Source organism: Choloepus didactylus, chromosome 12 (assembly GCF_015220235.1).
Source record: "Choloepus didactylus isolate mChoDid1 chromosome 12, mChoDid1.pri, whole genome shotgun sequence".
In the NCBI taxonomy this organism is placed as follows: Eukaryota; Metazoa; Chordata; class Mammalia; order Pilosa; family Megalonychidae; genus Choloepus; species Choloepus didactylus.
In genome coordinates this window covers 41,532,845-41,554,357 of record NC_051318.1, presented here as the reverse complement: position 1 = coordinate 41,554,357, position 21,513 = coordinate 41,532,845, and the positions used below count along the sequence as shown (strand labels likewise).

The window sequence follows — 21,513 nt, the reverse complement described above, 5'->3', positions numbered from 1 at the left end:
GACACAAAAGTCCTACGGTTTTCGCCTGTTCAAATAAATACGTGACTACAATTCTCTGAAAACCTTAGGTTCAATTCCTGCTGTTCTGATCTCTCTATAATGTGTGATGTAAACCACCAGAGAATGAAAGTTAACCTGTTCCACTGGAAAAAGAATGCTAGCTTATTAGGCATTTCCAGAATCCCAGAGACAAGGCAAAGCTGGAAGGTTCCCACAGTCGCACACTTTCTGAGCACTCACTACCTGCTAGACTGAGGGATACAAAGATGAATGAGGCTCTAGAAGTCTAGAGTTCAGGTAGGGAAAGAAATCCATAAGCACATGGCTTCAATAACATATGGTAAGTGTGAGGACAGTCACATACTTGTTGCTGTGGGAACCTAGTCTCAGCAGCATCTGTCCAAGTCAGGACAGAAGGGAAGACGACCTGGGGAGTCAGACGCAGTGAGCAGACACCCCAAAGTGGGGCACCAGAGTGGAGGGCTGAGTGCTGGGAAGCACACGGGTGCGGCCCCTCCTTACACCAGTTTACATTTGATTCAGTAGGGAGCAGGGAACACTTGAGGGTTCTCGGAATACGATGACGTGGTTAAAACGCTTAAGGAAATATTCCACGTGCCAAGTTTCTAAGAAGGCAATGTAACAAGGTTTAAGAAACCAGCGCTTTGGGCAGAATCCAGCTTCAGTCATTCACGAGCTATGTGAGGACAGGCAAGCTATTTAACCTCTTATGGGAACTAGTTTCCTTATCTGTAAGGTGGGGAGACTCATGCTTATCTGGTTTGATAGTTTTGCAGGGTGCCTTGTCCACAGTAATCACAGTCTAGCAACAAAGCCTAGGGGCAGTGACTGTGGCAGCAGCAGTAGTGAAAATGACAGCGGTCCTGTGTGCACACGAAGCTACCGTCTGGAAAAGGTGCAGCATACACTTGGAATGATGCTATGATCATAGCATATTCCTAAATGTCTTCTTCCAAGATATGGAGCCTATGTGAAAGAAAATTCTATGGAACTGCATGGGCCACTTCTTGCCAATGGTGCTCGGAGCTCTTGTCAGAAAGAAATACAGACTCAAGAGACTGGAACTGACCCAGAGACAGAGCTGTTTTACAGGTAATGTATTTTTATAATATAGAAATGTCACCATGAAAGAACCTCTGCTTTTATCTAAGGTGGAAAGAAAACTCATCTGATGCCATCTAAACTTAACTAGAGATCTATAACCGGGCATCCATCGCTAAACAAAGTAGATTATTTTAAAGCCTAAACACTCAAGTTCATATCCAGGACCTCTCACAGAGCCAATTTATCTTCATTCTTAGACCTACCCAATCATACAAATACCTGAGTGTCTACTGCACACTGTATCTTATCTTCGTTGTGGAAATTATTTGTCCCTAGCAATTCAGGGACAGGGAATGAGCAAAAGGAAATAGTGGGTGTGATGGAAATGACATATTAGAAGGAAAAGGCCTGTTGGAGATAGGTTCATGACAGTAAGAAGAAGTGAAAAGGGACAGGGAAGAGAAGGCAGAGATCTAAGGTGCATACCCAGAAATCGACAAGCATCCATGGAGAAAAGAAACCATTTCTTAAACAGGAATAACTAAAGGAAGCTGAGCCCTTTCTTCCTGCTCAAGGAACAGAGACCATGTGGCAACCATTCCCATCCCAAAGAGGAAGCCCTGACTCAGCCCAGCTGCACACGGTCACTACCAACTCATGCAAGTTAGCACCTGTGCTGAAATCTGTTGCTTCTCCTGGTTTTAGACCTTTTAGTCACACCTGCAGTTATCATCTGTACATCCAGGACCTGTGTATTGCTGTATGTATTGCTGCTCATACATGCTGAGCAATTCTGATGTTATTCTTAGTACACCCTCCCTAAGAGGACAGGGAAGTATATAGAAGAGCATTTGGAATGACTGAAAGTCTTGGTGCAGAAAGCTTTAAATTTCACTTAACTGCAAGACTGTGGTACCCTGAATTTTATTGTAGTGACACTAAATAAAATTAGGTAGTATGTTACTTAAAATCAACCTACAACTTTAAAAGGTTATTTGTCACCAAACCTTGATTCTCCGGATGCTGACGATAGCCTCTGACACCCTCTCGATGGCAGCGGGGAAGAAGAGGGTAACCGTCAACCGCACTGCCCCATACAACGCCATCGCCACAAACACATGGCTGGCTGTGATCACATTGCCAAGAAGCACGTATGTGGTGAACGTCACAAAAATGATTATTTTGCTTGCAACAAAGAATGATGCCAAATTCATCCCTCTAAGGTAGGAGCTTCGAAGAACCTTGGAAATTTCCTTCCTGGAAAAGACAGTAGAATACAGGTTTTAAAGTAAGTGTAGGCATTAAAGTCATAAATTCAAGTGCCTTTTGCATGAAGTCTCCTTTATATATAGTGCACAGAGATAAAAATAAACCATCCCTTCACAATGGAAATAATCTACAAAACACACCCAGATGTCAGCATCCATACAAGAAGCAAGCAGACCCCCGAATAACCATTTCACTCATTCAACCAGAGAGGTGTATAACCTTGAAGGGTTTTTTTTTCTGTAAAACACTTTGTTTCTAGAGCACTTTTAGGTCTATGGAAAAACTGCACAGAAAGTACAGAGAATTCCCATATATCCCCCACACACAGTTTCCCCTATTATTAACATCTTGCACTAGAGTGATACATTAGTTACAACTGATGAATCAATGCTGATAAATTAGTAACTAAGGTCCATAGTGTACATTCAGGTTCATTCTTTGTGTATACAGTTCTACAGGTTTTGACAAACACATAATGTCATGTATATAGCAATACAGTATCATACAGAATTGTTCCACTGCCCCTAAAAATGCCCTGTACTCCACCTATTTTTCTTTCCCCCTCACACTCCTCCAATCCATGGCAACCACTGATCTTGTTACTGTCTCTATGGTTTTGCCTTTTCCACAATGTCATATAGCTGAAATCCTATGCAGCCTTATCAGACCAGCGTCTCTGACTTAGCAATTAAGTATTTAAGGTTCCTCTGTGTTTTTACATGGCTTGGTAGCTCATTTCTTTTAATCACTGAAAAATATTCTACTACATGGATGTGCCACATAATGTCAAAGCATAGTATTTTAGATCAATCGGCCTGGGTCTGTACACTCATTCAACAAACACTCATACACAGAAGTCCTGTGCCAGGCACCGTGCCAGTGACAGAAAGATGAGTAAGATACAGCCTGTGCCCTCCAGGAGCTCACAAACTTGTGGGATGAACATAAGCAACCCAAGACACTGTGAGGGACCACGACACTGGATGGAAGTAGGTAGGACAGGGCCCTGCGACAGCAGAGAGGAAGGCCCACAATGCAGTGTGGTAAGGTCAAAGGAGTCACACACGAGTGGAGCCTGAGAGGACGAGCCAGAGTTAGCAGGGTCTGGTGGAAGCTGGAGAAGCTGGAGGGAAGAGTACATACAAAGGTGGAAAGGCAGAAGGTGACAAGGTGTTATCAGAGAATTATAGGAAGCACCAGGTGCTAGAGTATAAAAACCAATCATTTAGATCAAAAACTGAAAAAAGTTCAGAAGGCATAAAGCAAACCAAAAAGGAATGGTAGCTATTTCCCTGGTTCTGTTTGGAATGAATAATACTGATTCCTACAGTTTGGCCCAGTACAGATATACTCAATCTCTAATTTTTCTACTGGTGCTAAATTAACATAAATATTAATTATATTTTAATATCATATCCTCAAATACTAACTCCTTAGAATCATTGCTTGTTTGGGATTTGGGGTATATTAAGAAACACTTGAAATTTCACTTTTGTATTAGTAAGAAGCAAATTCACTCTTTGCTTTAAGGAAATGTTAAATGAAAGACTAGGTTACGATTCTGTGCTATGTTATTCTATTTAACCTGCTGCTGGCTTGCAAGGGGTGGGGAGGGTGGGGTGGGAGAGTATTCAAGTTCTGCGAATGTGAAAACATTATACAATGTCTAAAACCTCTCAATAAGAATAGAACACAGAAAATTAGGATACAGACAAAAAACTTACTTTCTCAAAGTGGTAATGAGTTCGGCAAATGACTTTTCCCAAGCATACATTTTTATTATTCTTATGCCGGTTATAACTTCATTCATGGTCCTGATCCTGACGTCCGTGAACGTCGCGGTCTTGCTCCTAAGGAGGACAGACGTGAGGGATGAGCCATGGCACTCACAGCCTAACTCTCAGCAGCAGGCACAGGCAGAGACCATGGATCAGAAGATTCCCCAAACCCCTTTTGCCCAATCAAAACAAAAATGGAAAAAGACTGCAATTAGGAAGTCAGCAAGCTATCCCTATTCAGTAAGCATTTTGGAGAACTTGCAATATCTGCTGAGGAAGACATGAAAATGAGTAAGACACAATCCGTCCCCTCCAGGAGCTCGCAGTTGGGTAGGGAAAGCAGAAAGACGCCTGAATCTATAATAACACAGGCTGGCTGTGATAGAATACAATAGGAATAAAGTGCTACGGAGCAGAAAAGAAATTCTCTTGGGAAAGGGGAGAGCAAGAAAAGCTTGAGAGTACTGGTAGCATGTGAACCAGACCTTGTGATGCTTCCTCAAATAGCAAGGAGGAATAGGAAATTCCAAGTAGAATAAACACCATGAGCAAAGGCACAAAGCAATCAACTTGTGTGTCAAACAACACAACATCTCCACCCACCTGACCACCTTGCCCATGACCCACGTCCAGCCGTCTGGGATCTGCCTCAGGTCTAACTCACTTCCCCTATCATTAGGCTCCTGATCGACAGCCACCTTTCTAACACACACTCTGCTAAGGACCGCAGGAATTCATAAAGACATAATTAAGACCGACCCTTCTCTTACAATTTATGGGAGCTTATAATTTATGGAAGCTTATGATTTAATGGGAACTTTGAATTAAAAATAATAGACACACACACTAACATAGGTATAACACAAACATAACTAACAGACACAGCTAGAGTTTGGTCCATAAAATATTGAAATTTATTATTTAATAGGTACCGTTTAAATAGCTTCTACCTATATAAATTCTGCTGAAAGACTCCCTACTTAGGGAGGCTATGGGGCCTGGAAAGCTGATTGGGAAGAGACAGTGAATGCTTTCGACTTTTCTGCTTAAATATTAGCCTTTGGCTCAAGGCTGGAGGCCCCATGGGCTAAGCCTGAAGAAACTGCAACATATGCAAAAAAGAGATAATAAAGAGCATTTATTTTATTTTGAACAAAAGCACTGGGCAGACTATGGACGTTTCCAAACACATATTACATTTTTTTTTTTAAATCAGTATCGTTCTTACCGCAATGATGAGAACAACTTCCCGAAGCAGCTTTGTAAAGGCAGAAGAATAAGGACAACTGCCATTCCAGCAAGACATGAAATTCCTATTTCCATCCAGAGAAGGACAGTCACCGCTATAGCCTGCAGTGGTCCTGCCCACAGAAAGTGTAAAAATATTGTTACCTTAAAAGAAAAAGACAAAGTGCTTTCAGGGCTATATAAAAACAAAAAATAAGAACACAGTATAGAAACAACCTGCTCTAAGAGAACAAGAAGCCAGACAGAAAGCATTGCAGTGGGTTTTAAACCTCCAAGTATCTACCGCAGACAAGGGCAACAAAGGGCAGACTTTGGGTACTTACAGGGAGAAATGTGACTACTGGCATTGGAAGAAAGATCTTGATTTTGTTTATTCCACAGATGCATTCAAGCTTCCAGAACTCTAAGCAGTTTTCCACAAAACTCAGCCCCCACCTCGCTGTCTCCTAAAGCCTGCATTATAGTGCCTACCACCTTCTCCAGTAATTATTTATGTGTGTATCTCCCTGACAGGCTATGAGCTTTTCCAGAGCAGAAACCAAGTCTTACTCACCCCTGACATTGAGCGGTACATGTTTGACAAATGAATAGCTGAAAGACAAATGGCCCCAGTGCAATATAGATGTGACAAGCAGCTAGAATATCCTGGATAATGTGATATGGCCATAAGGTAAGTATAAAAAAGGGCACCGTGGGAAAGGGGAGACTGAGGTTATTTCTGTCTAGGAACTACTCATTCAGCATTTTACATCAATGGCTTCCTATGTACCAGGCACTGTACTGGGCACAATCCCTCCCCAGGAGGAGTTCACAATCCAGAAGAGGAGAAACACCAATGAACACGCTAAGCGTTAAGACGGGTTACTCAAGGAGGACCACTGAGTATATTTAACCAGGTTGGGCAAGGACATAGCTATCTGCCTATTTACTACCTGCTTATTACTGAAACCTGCAGTAGGAAATATTAGAAGAATAAAATTCTAACCAACAAGACATCATCTATTACTACTTCTAAGTCATACACAGAAGAAGTGAGGTTTGGATAAAATATCCCTTGCCTGATGTCCTCAAGTGTCCCGGCCTATGCAAAACCTGGCACCTGACGTTCCAGTAAGTTAAAATAATCAAGAAGAGCATGAAATGAGAGAGGAACCCTCAGCTGCAGCTCACCTGGTCAAACTTGTTCACATCATTGGACAGCAGGTTGACTATCTGGCCTGTGGTTGTCTTCCCCATGGCTGCGTTACTAAGACAAAGTGCCTGAAATGACAGGGAAATGGAGAATTCTATTCCTGCAGTGATGCTAAGGCAACATTCAAAAACCAGCAAAACGGAGCACGTTTTCCTGGGTCCTGGTGTAATGTGAAGACGTCCAGGATGACTCGTGACAACAGAGCTCCGAGGACGGGCATCCAGTCTTCAGCTCCCAAAGCCACAGTGGCCTCAGTGTGCCGGGCAGCAAAAGGAAGAGAGGAGGTAAGCGCAAAACCCCATACCTCATTTTTGTTTTTTGAATTTGGACATACCCAAAGTACAAAAAGACATAAGTTAATAGCTAAGAGCCAACCAAAGTAATTATGAGCCAAATTAGATGAGAGTAGAGAGGTTGTCTAAGATGTGGTTCGTAAATCTGGAATCGGTCATGAATTCTCTGTGACCTGTCCGTGTCCATGTCATTTAAACACTTCAGTGAAGTCTTGGTTTCTTCATTCTGTAAACGGAAATAACACCTTACCCTATCTAAATCAGAAGAAGATTATGAGATTGAAATGACAAATACTTATTGAGCATCTGTGATGTGGAAGACACTGGGTGCTCTGAGATACAATGCCTGACCAATAAGCTGTGCTTTCCCATCTTTAAAGACAAGGACAAGGTATGCACACAAGCACATGTAATTCAAGTGTGAACGAGACAGTCATCACAGAAGCATGGGAACAGGGGAAGGTTTGGATCAGATGATAAGGTAGGAGGGATGGACCTTGGACAATGGAGATGAGGACTTACATGGAAATAGGTAAAAGAAAGGATGTATACAAGTACAGAGAAGGGAAAACATGGATACAGTTGAATAAATAATACCCAAAATATGGCCAGAAAGGTGGACTGGGAAGCAGCTAAAGGATATGGAAGGCCACATGGAACAGTGAATACTTTTTAACGTAGAGTAAGAATCATGGCTTTAGGAAGTTAAACTATAGAAGTGATCACCTAGTAGATTCCTAGAAGAAGGGAGAACTAGGGGCCATGAACTAGAACTAGGTAGGGTTCTATGGATGGAAAGGAAGGGCCAGATGTAAGTCAAAACACTTGGATATTTGCACAGCACGTTTTCTTGTTCAGTCACAAAATATACACAGCAAAAAAGAAAAGAAAATAAAAAAATACCCTTGCAGGAAAGAAATATAACTAATAACTGAAAGCTATCTTGAAAATATTTTGTTTGTTTATGTGTACCTTTTAAAAGTATTTTAAAACCAATTGTGCATATAAAAATGTTAATCCCTCGTGCAGAAAACACATTACCTATATAAAAGGAGTGGATATTTGGTACCTAATTTTAACAGTTAAAATAAGGCAAAATGGCACGCCCAACTCCCATCCTAAACTAACCGTTTTCAAAAGATTTCAAGATAGCTGCACCCAACTTGAAATATCATTTATAGACTATCACTCCCATCAACATGGGCCACCAAAGGGTAATATGATGCGGATGAAAGACAAAAGTTCCTCCAGGTACACCATTAGGGCCATTTGTGAGTTAATTACATCTGTGACTAGAAATAATAATGGACTAAAAGGCTGGACTCACTCCCCCTGAGTGCCTCTCTTTGTTGCTCAGATGTGGCCCTCTCTCTCTCCAGCTATCCCAACTCAGCAGTGAACTCACCACCACCCCCCCCCCTTACATGGGACCTGACTCCCAGGGGTGTAAATCTCCCTGGTTACGCAAGATATGACTCCTGGGGATGAATCTAGACCTGATATCATGGGATTGGGAATGCCTTCTTGACCAAAAGGGGGATGCAAAATGAAACAAAGTTTCAGTGGCTGAGAGATTCCAAATGGAGTCAAGAGGTCACTCGGGTGGACATTCTTACGCACTATATGGATAACCTTTTTTAGGTTTTAATGTCCTGGAATAGCTAGAAGTCAATACCTGAAACTATCAAACTGCAACCCAGTTGCCTGGACTCTTGAAGATAATTGTATAGCGATGTAGCTTACAAGGGGTGACAGTGTGATTGTGAAAGCCTTGTGAGTCACACTCTCTTTATCCAGTGTATGGATGGATGAGTAGGAAAATGGTGACAAAAACTAAATGAAAAATAGGATGGGGGGGGTGATTTTGGTGTTCTTTTTCACTTTTATTATTTATTCTTATTCTTTCTGATGTAAAGAAAATGTTCAAAAAAATAGATCAGGGTGATGAATGCACAACTACATAATGGTACTGTGAACAGCTGACTGTACACCATAGATAATTGTATGGCATATGAATACGTCTCAATAAAATGGAATTTAAAAAAAAAGGCTGGACTCAGCAGCTCAGACACGCAGGAGTTTGTATAACAAGAGTTAGGGGTAGCTCTGCAGTTAACATTGAAATTAAGGATCTAACAAAAGAAAATCAATGTCAAATTCCACACTGGAGACAAAGAGAAAAGTGAAGAGATCACCACTGAAGCGGACATGTCTGAAATTTCCAGGCCAGAGCAGCAGAGGCGTGGCCTGTAAATGTGTGTGGGGATTTACCAAAGACACTTTGCCCAGGGCTTTAGTGCTCCATGAGCCCTGATGGAGAGCAGCAGCTGTGGGGCTGAGAGCTGAAGGGAGACTGCAAAGCTCAACGCAGTGCTGGAGGCATAGCCTTTCCTGCCCAATGGGGTGAAGAACTCTCCATGGGCACCTCAGGCATTCAACGAAGATGCCAGAAGAGCCAAGCCTTAGTAACAAAGACCACACTCTAGAGTAGAAGCCATGTGCTAGGACGAAATTCAAAACAGAAATACCTGCCCAGTTTAAAAAAGAAAAAAAAAGGGAAAACCAATACTGACAGGACCAATCCATTAGGAATTTAACAGCCTGTCAGAACAGAACACAATACTCTTTAATACAGACTTTCTATAATGCATCATCCACAATGTCCAGCCTAGTAAAAAAGTATTAGGCATGCTAAGAGGCAGGAAAATGTGCCCGATGATCAAGAAAAAAAAAAAACAGTCAATAGCAATAGACCCTGAGATGACAAAGATTTTGGAATCAGCAAATGAGGACTATAAAGCAACTGTTATAAATATGTTCAAAGATTTAAAGAAATATGGCTGTAGTGAGTGAATAAATGAGAAATTTCAGGAAAGAAATAGACAATACCAATAAGAGCAAAACGGAAATTCTAGAACTGAAAAGTAAATATCTGAAATGAAAAATTCACTAGACAGTTTTAAAACAGAATGGATAATTTCTAATGATCTGTGCCCAGGTTCCTTAATGTTTTCTTCCATAGTTTCCAATCTGAAGAAAAAAACAAACAAAAATTGGAAAAGAAGAACAAAGCCTCAGGGTACAATGGGACACTAGCAAGCAAAGAAATATACGTGTAATTGGAGTCCTGGAAGAAGAGCAAATAGGTCAGAAAAAAATTGTGAAAAATGTTTTGAATTTTCCAAAATATGGTAGAAAATATTCATTTATATCCCTAAGAATCCCAGCGAACTCCCAGACAGATAAGAACAAAGACACTTAGGGCTAAGCACATGAAAGTTAAATTACTGAAAACCAAAAATTAAGAGAAAGTCTTGAAAGCAGCCTGAGAAACATGGCACATTACATACAGAGGAACGATATCGCAACTGATGGCTGAATTATCAGGAACATTATCAAACAATGTTAAGTGATTACATTTTTCTCTTAATTTCTTTTTAAGACATCAGGCTGCTTAAAGCAAAAATGGGAACACTGTATTGAAGGATTATTTATGGTGCATAGAGATGTAAAATACATGCCAACAGCAGCACAAAGGGTAAGGAAGAGTTATACAATTTTACTACTGTATGCTTCTTATATTTTATGTGAATCAGTCCAATATTAACACTAGGAAGACTGTGTAAGGTATAGATGCCTATTCTAATCCCCAAAGCAACAACTAAAAATAGAGATACTGCAAAAAGCCAACAGAGGAATTAAAACGGAATACTAAAATATATTTGATTAAGTAAAAAATGAATGAGAATGGAGAAAGATGAACAAAAAACATGAAAGAAACAGCAAAGCGAAAGCCACATCAAAATTTACATACTAAATGTAAATAGACCAATCATACAGATTAGAAGCCAGAGACTGTCAGACTGAATTAACCAAAAGCAACTTTGCACTGGTAGGCTAAAGTAAAAGGATGGAAAAAGATATGCCATGAAAACAGTCAACACAAGAAAACTGGTATGACTGTATCAACATCAGACAATGGAGACCTCAAGACAAGGAAAACTACCAGAGAGTAACAGGGACCTTTTGCAATGATAAAAAGGTCAGTTCCTCTCTCCTAAATGTGTATGGACCTCCATACAGAGATTCAACATTTATGAAACAAAAACAGAATTAAAGGGAAAGCAGAAAATTCTACAATCACATTTGGAGATTTCAACATCCCTCTCTCAATGACTGATACAAGTAGACAAAGAAAAATCAGTAAGGACACAGATTTAAACAACACTATTAACCATTGTATTTTAACTGATATTTATAGACCACCACACCTAACAACTGCAGAACAGTTTTTTCAAGTGTACATTACTTGTTCACCAAGACAGACTTCATGCTGGGTCATAAAATGAAGTTCAATAAATTTCAAAAGATGGAAATATAATAGAGAATATCTCTAGTAATGACAATAAAATTAAAAATCAATAAGATTGCTAAAGCACAAATAAGTGGAAATTAAGCAACATACTTGTAAATAACCCATCTATCAAAGAAGGCATCATAAGGGAAATCAGTACTATTTTTAAATGAAAGATAAGGAAAATATACCATATCAATTTTGTGAGATACAGCCAAAGCAAGTTTTAGAGGAAATGTGTAGTATTGAGTGGTATAAAATCAATTATCTAAGACTCTACCTAAGACAACAAAAACCATCTGGTCACAACGCCAGAGAGCACTTAGTGTAATCAACTATGCTACTATAATGATGTATCTATTTACCTGTTGCTCTCAGTATCTCCTGACTTTGTGAATGCACGGACCACATAATAGTCACTTAACATCATCATAATCATAAAAATAGCTACCACTGATTGATCACCCGCAACAAGTCAGTCGACTGAATAGGAACAATCAGCAAAGTAAGAATTATTCCTATTTTGCAGATGAGAAAACAGGCTGAAAATATCCATGCATGGCAAAGAATAGGCAATCAATATTATTATTTTTTATTAAGCAAAGTTACCACTACTCCTCATTAATGTAGAAAATTTAAGTTTGGTTCTAATAAGTATGAATGCTATGGTTAAAAGTACTTCATGTCCACTGCAGAGGAAAAAATCTGAAAATTAATGTATCATTGTTTTGCTAATATTTTGACTCTACACTTCCTTAAGTTAATGTGTTATAAAAAGACACTGTTTAGAGGCGGGGCAAGATGGCAGACTGGTGAGCTGTATGTTTTAGTTACTCCTCCAGGAAAGTAGGTAAAAAGCCAGGAACTGCGTGGACTGGACACCACAGAGCAATCTGTCTTTGGGCATACTTCATTCAACACTCATGAAAACGTGGAACTGCTGAGATCAGCGAAATCTGTAAGTTTTTGCGGCCAGGGGACCCGCGCCCCTCCCTGCCAGGCTCAGTCCCGGGGGAGGAGGGGCTGTCAGCTCCAGGAAGGAGAAGGGAGAATTGCAGTGGCTGCTCTTATCGGAAACTCATTCTACTGATTCAAACTCCAACCATAGATAGACTGAGACCAGACACCAGAGACTCTGAGAGCAGCCAGCCCAGCAGAGAGGAGACAGGCATAGAAAAAAAACAACACGAAAAACTCCAAAATAAAAGCAGAGGATTTTTGGAGTTCTGGTGAACACAGAAAGGGGAAGGGCAGAGATCAGGCCTTGAGGCGCATATGCAAATCCCAAAGCAAGGCTGATCTCTCTGCCCTGTGCACCTTTCCTTAATGGCCCTGGTTGCTTTGTCTATTAGCATTTCAATAACCCATTAGATCTCTGAGGAGGGCCGTTTTTTTTTTGTTTTTTTTTTTTTTTTTAAATCCTTTTTGCTTTTTCTAAAACAATTACTCTAAGAAGCTCAATACAGAAAGCTTCAAAGAATTGAAATTTGGACACGTCAAGTCAAGAGCAGAACTAAGAGAGCTCTGAGACAAAAGGCAATAATCCAGTGGCTGAGAAAATTCACTAAACAACACAACTTCCCAAGAAAAGGGGGGTGTCCGCTCACAGCCACCATCCTGGTGGACAGGAAACACTCCTGCCTATCGCCAGCCCCATAGCCCAGAGCTGCCCCAGACAACCCAGTGTGACGGAAGTGCTTCAAATAACAGGCACACACCACAAAACTGGGCGTGGACATTAGCCTTCCCTGCAACCTCAGCTGAATGTCCCAGAGCTGGGAAGGGGGAGCAGTGTGAATTAACAGAGCCCCATTCAGCCATCATTTGAGCAGACTGGGAGCCTCCCAACACAGCCCAGCAGCCCAGAACTGCCCTGGGGGGACGGCACTCACCTGTGACATAGCACAGTCATCCCTCAACAGAGGACCCGGGGTGCACAGCCTGGAAGAGGGGCCCACTTGCAAGTCTCAGGAGCCATACGCCAATACCAAAGACTTGTGGGTCAGTGGCAGAGACAAACTGTGGCAGGACTGAACTGAAGGATTAGACTATTGCAGTAGCTTTAAAACTCTAGGATCATCAGGGAGATTTGATTGTTAGGGCCACCCCCCCCTCCCCGACTGCCCAGAAACACGCCCCACATACAGGGCAGGCAAAACCAACTACACACGCAAGCTTGGTACACCAATTGGGCCCCACAAGACTCACTCCCCCACTCACCAAAAAGGCTAAGCAGTGGAGATCTGGCTTGTGGAGAACAGGTGGCTCGTGGACGCCACCTGCTGGTCAGTTAGAGAAAGTGTACTCCACGAAGCTGTAGATCTGATAAATTAGAGATAAGGACTTCAACTGGTCTACAAACCCTAAAAGAACCCTATCAAGTTCAGCAAATGCCACGAGGCCAAAAACAACAGAAAATTATAAAGCATATGAAAAAACCAGACGATATGGATAACCCAAGCCCAAGCACCCAAATCAAAAGACCAGAAGAGACACACCTAGAGCAGCTACTCAAAGAACTAAAGATGAACAATGAGACCATAGTACGGGATATGAAGGAAATCAAGAAGACCCTAGAAGAGCATAAAGAAGACATTGCAAGACTAAATAAAAAAATGGATGATCTTATGGAAATTAAAGAAACTGTTGACCAAATTAAAAAGATTCTGGACACTCATAGTACAAGACTAGAGGAAGTTGAACAACGAATCAGTGACCTGGAAGATGACAGAATGGAAAATGAAAGCATAAAAGAAAGAATGGGGAAAAAAATTGAAAAACTCGAAATGGACCTCAGGGATATGATAGATAATATGAAACGTCCGAATATAAGACTCATTGGTGTCCCAGAAGGGGAAGAAAAGGGTAAAGGTCTAGGAAGAGTATTCAAAGAAATTGTTGGGGGAAAACTTCCCAAATCTTCTAAACAACATAAATACACAAATCATAAATGCTCAGCGAACTCCAAATAGAATAAATCCAAAAAAAACCCACTCCGAGACATATACTGATCACACTGTCAAACATAGAAGAGAAGGAGCAAGTTCTGAAAGCAGCAAGAGAAAAGCAATTCACCACATACAAAGGAAACAGCATAAGACTAAGTAGTGACTACTCAGCAGCCACCATGGAGGCGAGAAGGCAGTGGCACGATATATTTAAAATTCTGAGTGAGAGGAATTTCCAGCCAAGAATACTTTATCCAGCAAAGCTCTCCTTCAAATTTGAGGGAGAGCTTAAATTTTTCACAGACAAAGAAATGCTGAGAGAATTTGCTAACAAGAGACCTGCCCTACTGGAGCTACTAAAGGGAGCCCTACAGACAGAGAAACAAAGACAGGACAGAGAGACTTGGAGAAAGGTTCAGTACTAAAGAGATTCGGTATGGGTACAATAAAGGATATTAATAGACAGAGGGGAAAAATATGGCAAACATAATCCAAAGGATAAGATGGCCGATTCAAGAAATGCCTTCACGGTTTTAACGTTGAATGTAAATGGATTAAACTCCCCAATTAAAAGATATAGATTCGCAGAATGGATCAAAAAAAATGAACCATCAATATGTTGCATACAAGAGACTCATCTTAGACACAGGGACACAAAGAAACTGAAAGTGAAAGGATGGAAAAAAATATTTCATGCAAGCTACAGCCAAAAGAAAGCAGGTGTAGCAATATTAATCTCAGATAAAATAGACTTCAAATGCAGGGATGTTTTGAGAGACAAAGAAGGCCACTACATACTAATAAAAGGGGCAATTCAGCAAGAAGAAATAACAATCGTAAATGTCTATGCACCCAATCAAGGTGCCACAAAATACATGAGAGAAACATTGGCAAAACTAAAGGAAGCAATTGATGTTTCCACAATAATTGTGGGAGACTTCAACACATCACTCTCTCCTATAGATAGATCAACCAGACAGAAGACCAATAAGGAAATTGAAAACCTAAACAATCTGATAAATGAATTAGATTTAACAGACATCTACAGGACATTACATCCCAAATCACCAGGATACACATACTTTTCTAGTGCTCACGGAACTTTCTCCAGAATAGATCATATGCTGGGACATAAAACAAGCCTCAATAAATTTAAAAAGATTGAAATTATTCAAAGCACATTCTCTGACCACAATGGAATACAATTAGAAGTCAATAACCATCAGAGACTTAGAAAATTCACAAATACCTGGAGGTTAAACAACACACTCCTAAACAATCAGTGGGTTAAAGAAGAAATAGCAAGAGAAATTGCTAAATATATAGAGACGAATGAAAATGAGAACACAACATACCAAAACCTATGGGATGCAGCAAAAGCAGTGCTAAGGGGGAAATTTATAGCACTAAACGCATATATTAAAAAGGAAGAAAGAGCCAAAATCAAAGAACTAATGGATCAACTGAAGAAGCTAGAAAATGAACAGCAAACCAATCCTAAACCAAGTAGAAGAAAAGAAATAACAAGGATTAAAGCAGAAATAAATGACATAGAGAACAAAAAAACAATAGAAAGGATAAATATCACCAAAAGTTGGTTCTTTGAGAAGATCAACAAGATTGACAAGCCCCTAGCTAGACTGACAAAATCAAAAAGAGAGAAGACCCATATAAACAAAATAATGAATGAAAAAGGTGACATAACTGCAGATCCTGAAGAAATTAAAAAAATTATAAGAGGATATTATGAACAACTGTATGGCAACAAACTGGATAATGTAGAAGAAATGGACAATTTCCTGGAAACATATGAACAACCTAGACTGACCAGAGAAGAAATAGAAGACCTCAACCAACCCATCACAAGCAAAGAGATCCAATCAGTCATCAAAAATCTTCCCACAAATAAATGCCCAGGGCCAGATGGCTTCACAGGGGAATTCTACCAAACTTTCCAGAAAGAACTGACACCAATCTTACTCAAACTCTTTCAAAACATTGAAAAAAATGGAACACTACCTAACTCATTTTATGAAGCTAACATCAATCTAATACCAAAACCAGGCAAAGATGCTACAAAAAAGGAAAACTACCGGCCAATCTCCCTAATGAATATAGATGCAAAAATCCTCAACAAAATACTTGCAAATCGAATCCAAAGACACATTAAAAAAATCATACACCATGACCAAGTGGGGTTCATTCCAGGCATGCAAGGATGGTTCAACATAAGAAAAACAATCAATGTATTACAACACATTAAAAACTCGAAAGGGAAAAATCAATTGATCATCTCAATAGATGCTGAAAAAGCATTTGACAAAATCCAACATCCCTTTTTGATAAAAACACTTCAAAAGGTAGGAATTGAAGGAAACTTCCTCAACATGATAAAGAGCATATATGAAAAACCCACAGCCAGCATAGTACTCAATGGTGAGAGACTGAAAGCCTTCCCTCTAAGATCAGGAACAAGACAAGGATGCCCGCTGTCACCACTGTTATTCAACATTGTGCTGGAAGTGCTAGCCAGGGCAATCCGGCAAGACAAAGAAATAAAAGGCATCCAAATTGGAAAAGAAGTAAAACTGTCATTGTTTGCAGATGATATGATCTTATATCTAGAAAACCCTGAGAAATCAACGATACACCTACTAGAGCTAATAAACAAATTTAGCAAAGTAGCGGGATACAAGATTAATGCACATAAGTCAGTAATGTTTCTATATGCTAGAAATGAACAAACTGAAGAGACACTCAAGAAAAAGATACCATTTTCAATAGCAACTAAAAAAATCAAGTACCTAGGAATAAACTTAACCAAAGATGTAAAAGACCTATACAAAGAAAACTACATAACTCTACTAAAAGAAATAGAAGGGGACCTTAAAAGATGGAAAAATATTCCATGTTCATGGATAGGAAGGCTAAATGTCATTAAGATGTCAATTCTACCCAAACTCATCTACAGATTCAATGCAATCCCAATCAAAATTCCAACAACCTACTTTGCAGACTTGGAAAAGCTAGTTATCAAATTTATTTGGAAAGGGAAGATGCCTCGAATTGCTAAAGACACTCTAAAAAAGAAAAACCAAGTGGGAGGACTTACACTCCCTGACTTTGAAGCTTATTATAAAGCCACAGTTGCCAAAACAGCATGGTACTGGCACAAAGATAGACATATAGATCAATGGAATCGAATTGAGAATTCAGAGATAGACCCTCAGATCTATGGCCGACTGATCTTTGATAAGGCCCCCAAAGTCACCGAACTGAGCCATAATGGTCTTTTCAACAAATGGGGCTGGGAGAGTTGGATATCCATATCCAAAAGAATGAAAGAGGACCCCTACCTCACCCCCTACACAAAATTAACTCAAAATGGACCAAAGATCTCAATATAAAAGAAAGTACCATAAAACTCCTAGAAGATAATGTAGGAAAATATCTTCAAGACCTTGTATTAGGAGGCCACTTCCTAGACTTTACACCCAAAGCACAAGCAACAAAAGAGAAAATAGATAAATGGGAACTCCTCAAGCTTAGAAGTTTCTGCACCTCAAAGGAATTTCTCAAAAAGGTAAAGAGGCAGCCAACTCAATGGGAAAAAATTTTTGGAAACCATGTATCTGACAAAAGACTGATATCTTGCATATATAAAGAAATCCTACAACTCAATGACAATAGTACAGACAGCCCAATTATAAAATGGGCAAAAGATATGAAAAGACAGTTCTCTGAAGAGGAAATACAAATGGCCAAGAAACACATGAAAAAATGTTCAGCTTCACTAGCTATTAGAGAGATGCAAATTAAGACCACAATGAGATACCATCTAACACCGGTTAGAATGGCTGCCATTAAACAAACAGGAAACTACAAATGCTGGAGGGGATGTGGAGAAATTGGAACTCTTATTCATTGTTGGTGGGACTGTATAATGGTTCAGCCACTCTGGAAGTCAGTCTGGCAGTTCCTTAGAAAACTAGATATAGAGCTACCATTCGATCCAGCGATTGCACTTCTCGGTATATACCCGGAAGATCGGAAAGCAGTGACACGAACAGATATCTGCACTCCAATGTTCATAGCAGCATTATTCACAATTGCCAAGAGATGGAAACAACCCAAATGTCCTTCAACAGATGAGTGGATAAATAAAATGTGGTATATACACACGATGGAATACTACGCGGCAGTAAGAAGGAACGATCTCGTGAAACATATGACAACATGGATGAACCTTGAAGACATAATGCCGAGCGAAATAAGCCAGGCACAAAAAGAGAAATATTATATGCTACCACTAATGTGAACTTTGAAAAATGTAAAACAAATGGTTTATAATGTAGAATGTAGGGGAACTAGCAGTAGAGAGCAATTAAGGAAGGGGGAACAATAATCCAAGAAGAACAGATAAGCTATTTAACGTTCTGGGGATGCCCAGAAATGACTATGGTCTGTTAATTTCTGATGGATGTAGTAGGAACAAGTTCACTGAAATGTTGCTATATTATGTAACTTTCTTGGGGTAAAGTAGGAACATGTTGGAAGTTAAGCAGTTATCTTAGGTTAGTTGTCTTTTTCTTACTCCCTTGCTATGGTCTCTTTGAAATGTTCTTTTATTGTATGTTTGTTTTCTTTTTAACTTTTTTTTTCATACAATTGATTTGAAAAAAGAAGGGAAAGTTAAAAAAAAGAAAAAAGACAAACAAGGAAAAAAAAAAAAAAAGATGTAGTGCCCCCTTGAGGAGCCTGTGGAGAATGCAGGGGTATTCGCCCACCCCACCTCCATGGTTGCTAACATGACCACAGACATAGGGGACTGGTGGTTTGATGGGTTGAGCCCTCTACCATAAGTTTTACCCTTGGGAAGACGGTTGCTGCAAAGGAGAGGCTAGGCCTCCCTGTATTTGTGCCTAAGAGTCTCCTCCTGAATGCCTCTTTGTTGCTCAGATGTGGCCCTCTCTCTCTGGCTAAGCCAACTTGAAAGGTGAAATCACTGCCCTCCCCCCTACGTGGGATCAGACACCCAGGGAAGTGAATCTCCCTGGCAACGTGGAATATGACTCCCGGGGAGGAATGTAGACCCGGCATCGTGGGATGGAGAACATCTTCTTGACCAAAAGGGGGATGTGAAAGGAAATGAAATAAGCTTCAGTGGCAGAGAGATTCCAAAACGAGCCGAGAGATCACTCTGGTGGGCACTCTTACGCACACTTTAGACAACCTTTTTTAGGTTCTAAAGAATTGGGGTAGCTGGTGGTGGATACCTGAAACTATTAAACTACAACCCAGAACCCATGAATCTCGAAGACAGTTGTATAAAAATGTAGCTTATGAGGGGTGACAGTGGGATTGGGAATGCCATAAGGACCAAACTCCACTTTGTCTAGTTTATGGATGGATGTGTAGAAAAGTAGGGGAAGCAAACAAACAGACAAAGGTACCTAGTGTTCTTTTTTACTTCAATTGCTCTTTTTCACTCTAATTATTATTCTTGTTATTTTTGTGTGTGTGCTAATGAAGGTGTCAGGGATTGATTTAGGTGATGAATGTACAACTATATAATGGTACTGTAAACAATCGAAAGTACAATTTGTTTTGTATGACTGCGTGGTATGTGAATATATCTCAATAAAATGATGATTAAAAAAAAAAAAAAAAAAAGACACTGTTTAGTTATATTTGTTTTCGTTTTGAAAATAAAACAGCTGCACCATGAGAACAATAAAAAGGCAACCAAAACAAACTGGAAATGGTATTTGCAATATATAGGCCAGATTCAGAATTAATATCTTTAATAAATCAAGAGCGGGTAATTATCAGTAAAAATTGTAAACAGGCAGGAAATTCAGAAAAAAAAAACAAATGGCTAGTGAAAACATACAAATACTCAAATTAATTATTACTCAAAGACAGGTAAATTAAAATAGCAAAGCAGTATTATTTTTCACCTATGAAACTGGCAATGATTAAAAAAATACAATATCCAGTCTTGGCAAGTGTGTGGGGCCCTTTCATTTCACTGGGAGAGCATCCATAGTTAAAACTCTTTTGGAAGAAATCTACCATATCAAAAGCCTTGATGTGTGTATACCCTGAGAAATTAAGGATGTATACAAAATTAAGGATGTATACAAATTAGGTTCAATCATGCCCATCACAGTGCTATTTCTGATATGTAAAAAAGGGAAAAAAAATCTAACTCTCCAATCATTGGATACACTAGATTCTATGCAGCTAGTAAAAATAATGTCAAGAAACTATGGAATGCAAACTCCATCAGAGCAGGGATTCATTTTATGGTCGGTTGCTACAGTGAGTAGGCCTAGAAACACACCTGGAATTATAAGAGAACTTTATAATGTGGAACAAAAGACTACCTCTGTTCTATTAAAATATAAGTAATATCTACATTTCATTTGAAAAATAAACTTTCTCCTTTCTCAAGTATTTCTATCAGTAGAAGTTTCAACACAAAACCCACATGTGGATGCGTAAGTATCATCATCAAAGGAAATGGAAAAGAACGATCTTTCCACTGCATTTTCCAGACTGGTGAAAAGCACTATCCCTTTAAGATGAAAACTGTAGTTATCTTCTTCTTTGCTATGCAGATGCATCCTCACCAACACAACTCTTCCCCAGCGTCAACAAGGCTCAGTGGGTCCCCGACAGACTGTTAAATGGACATGCTTTTCAGATTTCGAATACTGTATAATCTCACATTGCCTCCTACCATTTTTAAACTAGCATATGGCTTATTTGTATTTTAAGTAAAGTCAGAGTAAGTTGGCCCTGAATAAGAACATAAAAGAATAGAACACAAGTACTTCATGTTACCCATTTTGCATTTTAGGTTTTACTTCCTGGTTCATGGCCAGGGAGTTGAGTTTTGTCAGATTAAGTGGCTGCCAAGAAAACTGGACATTATTGCAACAAAGCAACTGTGATGAGTATGTTTAGTTCATCTAAAACAGAAAATTGCCTGTATTTTTCCAATAGTGCTGGCCAGAGTTGCTTGTAATGTACCACTACAAGCCACTGATTGCATAATCTAAAGCCATTAATCACTGTGAGAGGACTGAGAGTTTGCCTAACATCCTCCTTCCCCATTCAATAACATGATGGGTAACTACTCCACGAAACTCCTGAATCTCTCTTCTATGGTCCTAAAGAAGTACAGATTCAAGGAAACAAAAAACAAAGTCCATACAAAATCAATAACTCTGTTACTCTCTATAATCTGACAGTTCCAATGCCTATGTTTTGGCCTGACTTTCCACGGCTGGAACAGAAGGGGGCAAACCTGTACAGAAGCACTCTGTAAGTAGTGAAGGATCTGGCATCTGTCTCCTGG

The 21,513-nt window shown here is 39.7% G+C and overlaps 1 protein-coding gene across 6 annotated transcripts in view; it reads right to left on the bottom strand.

Annotated features, from left to right (window-relative positions):
• ABCC4 (ATP binding cassette subfamily C member 4) overlaps positions 1-21,513 on the bottom strand; it is a 278,085-nt gene that overhangs the window by 195,901 nt on the left and 60,671 nt on the right. For 5 of the 6 annotated variants that reach the window (XM_037800391.1, XM_037800386.1, XM_037800388.1 and 2 more), the window contains exons 5-8: positions 6,531-6,620; positions 5,341-5,504; positions 4,059-4,184; positions 2,073-2,322 (exon numbers count right to left, since the gene is read on the bottom strand). In XM_037800391.1, the coding sequence (XP_037656319.1) occupies positions 2,073-2,322; positions 4,059-4,184; positions 5,341-5,504; positions 6,531-6,620 (630 nt within the window). The remainder of the gene's footprint in view (positions 1-2,072; positions 2,323-4,058; positions 4,185-5,340; positions 5,505-6,530; positions 6,621-21,513) is intronic. The other variant, XM_037800387.1, reaches the window with a different exon arrangement.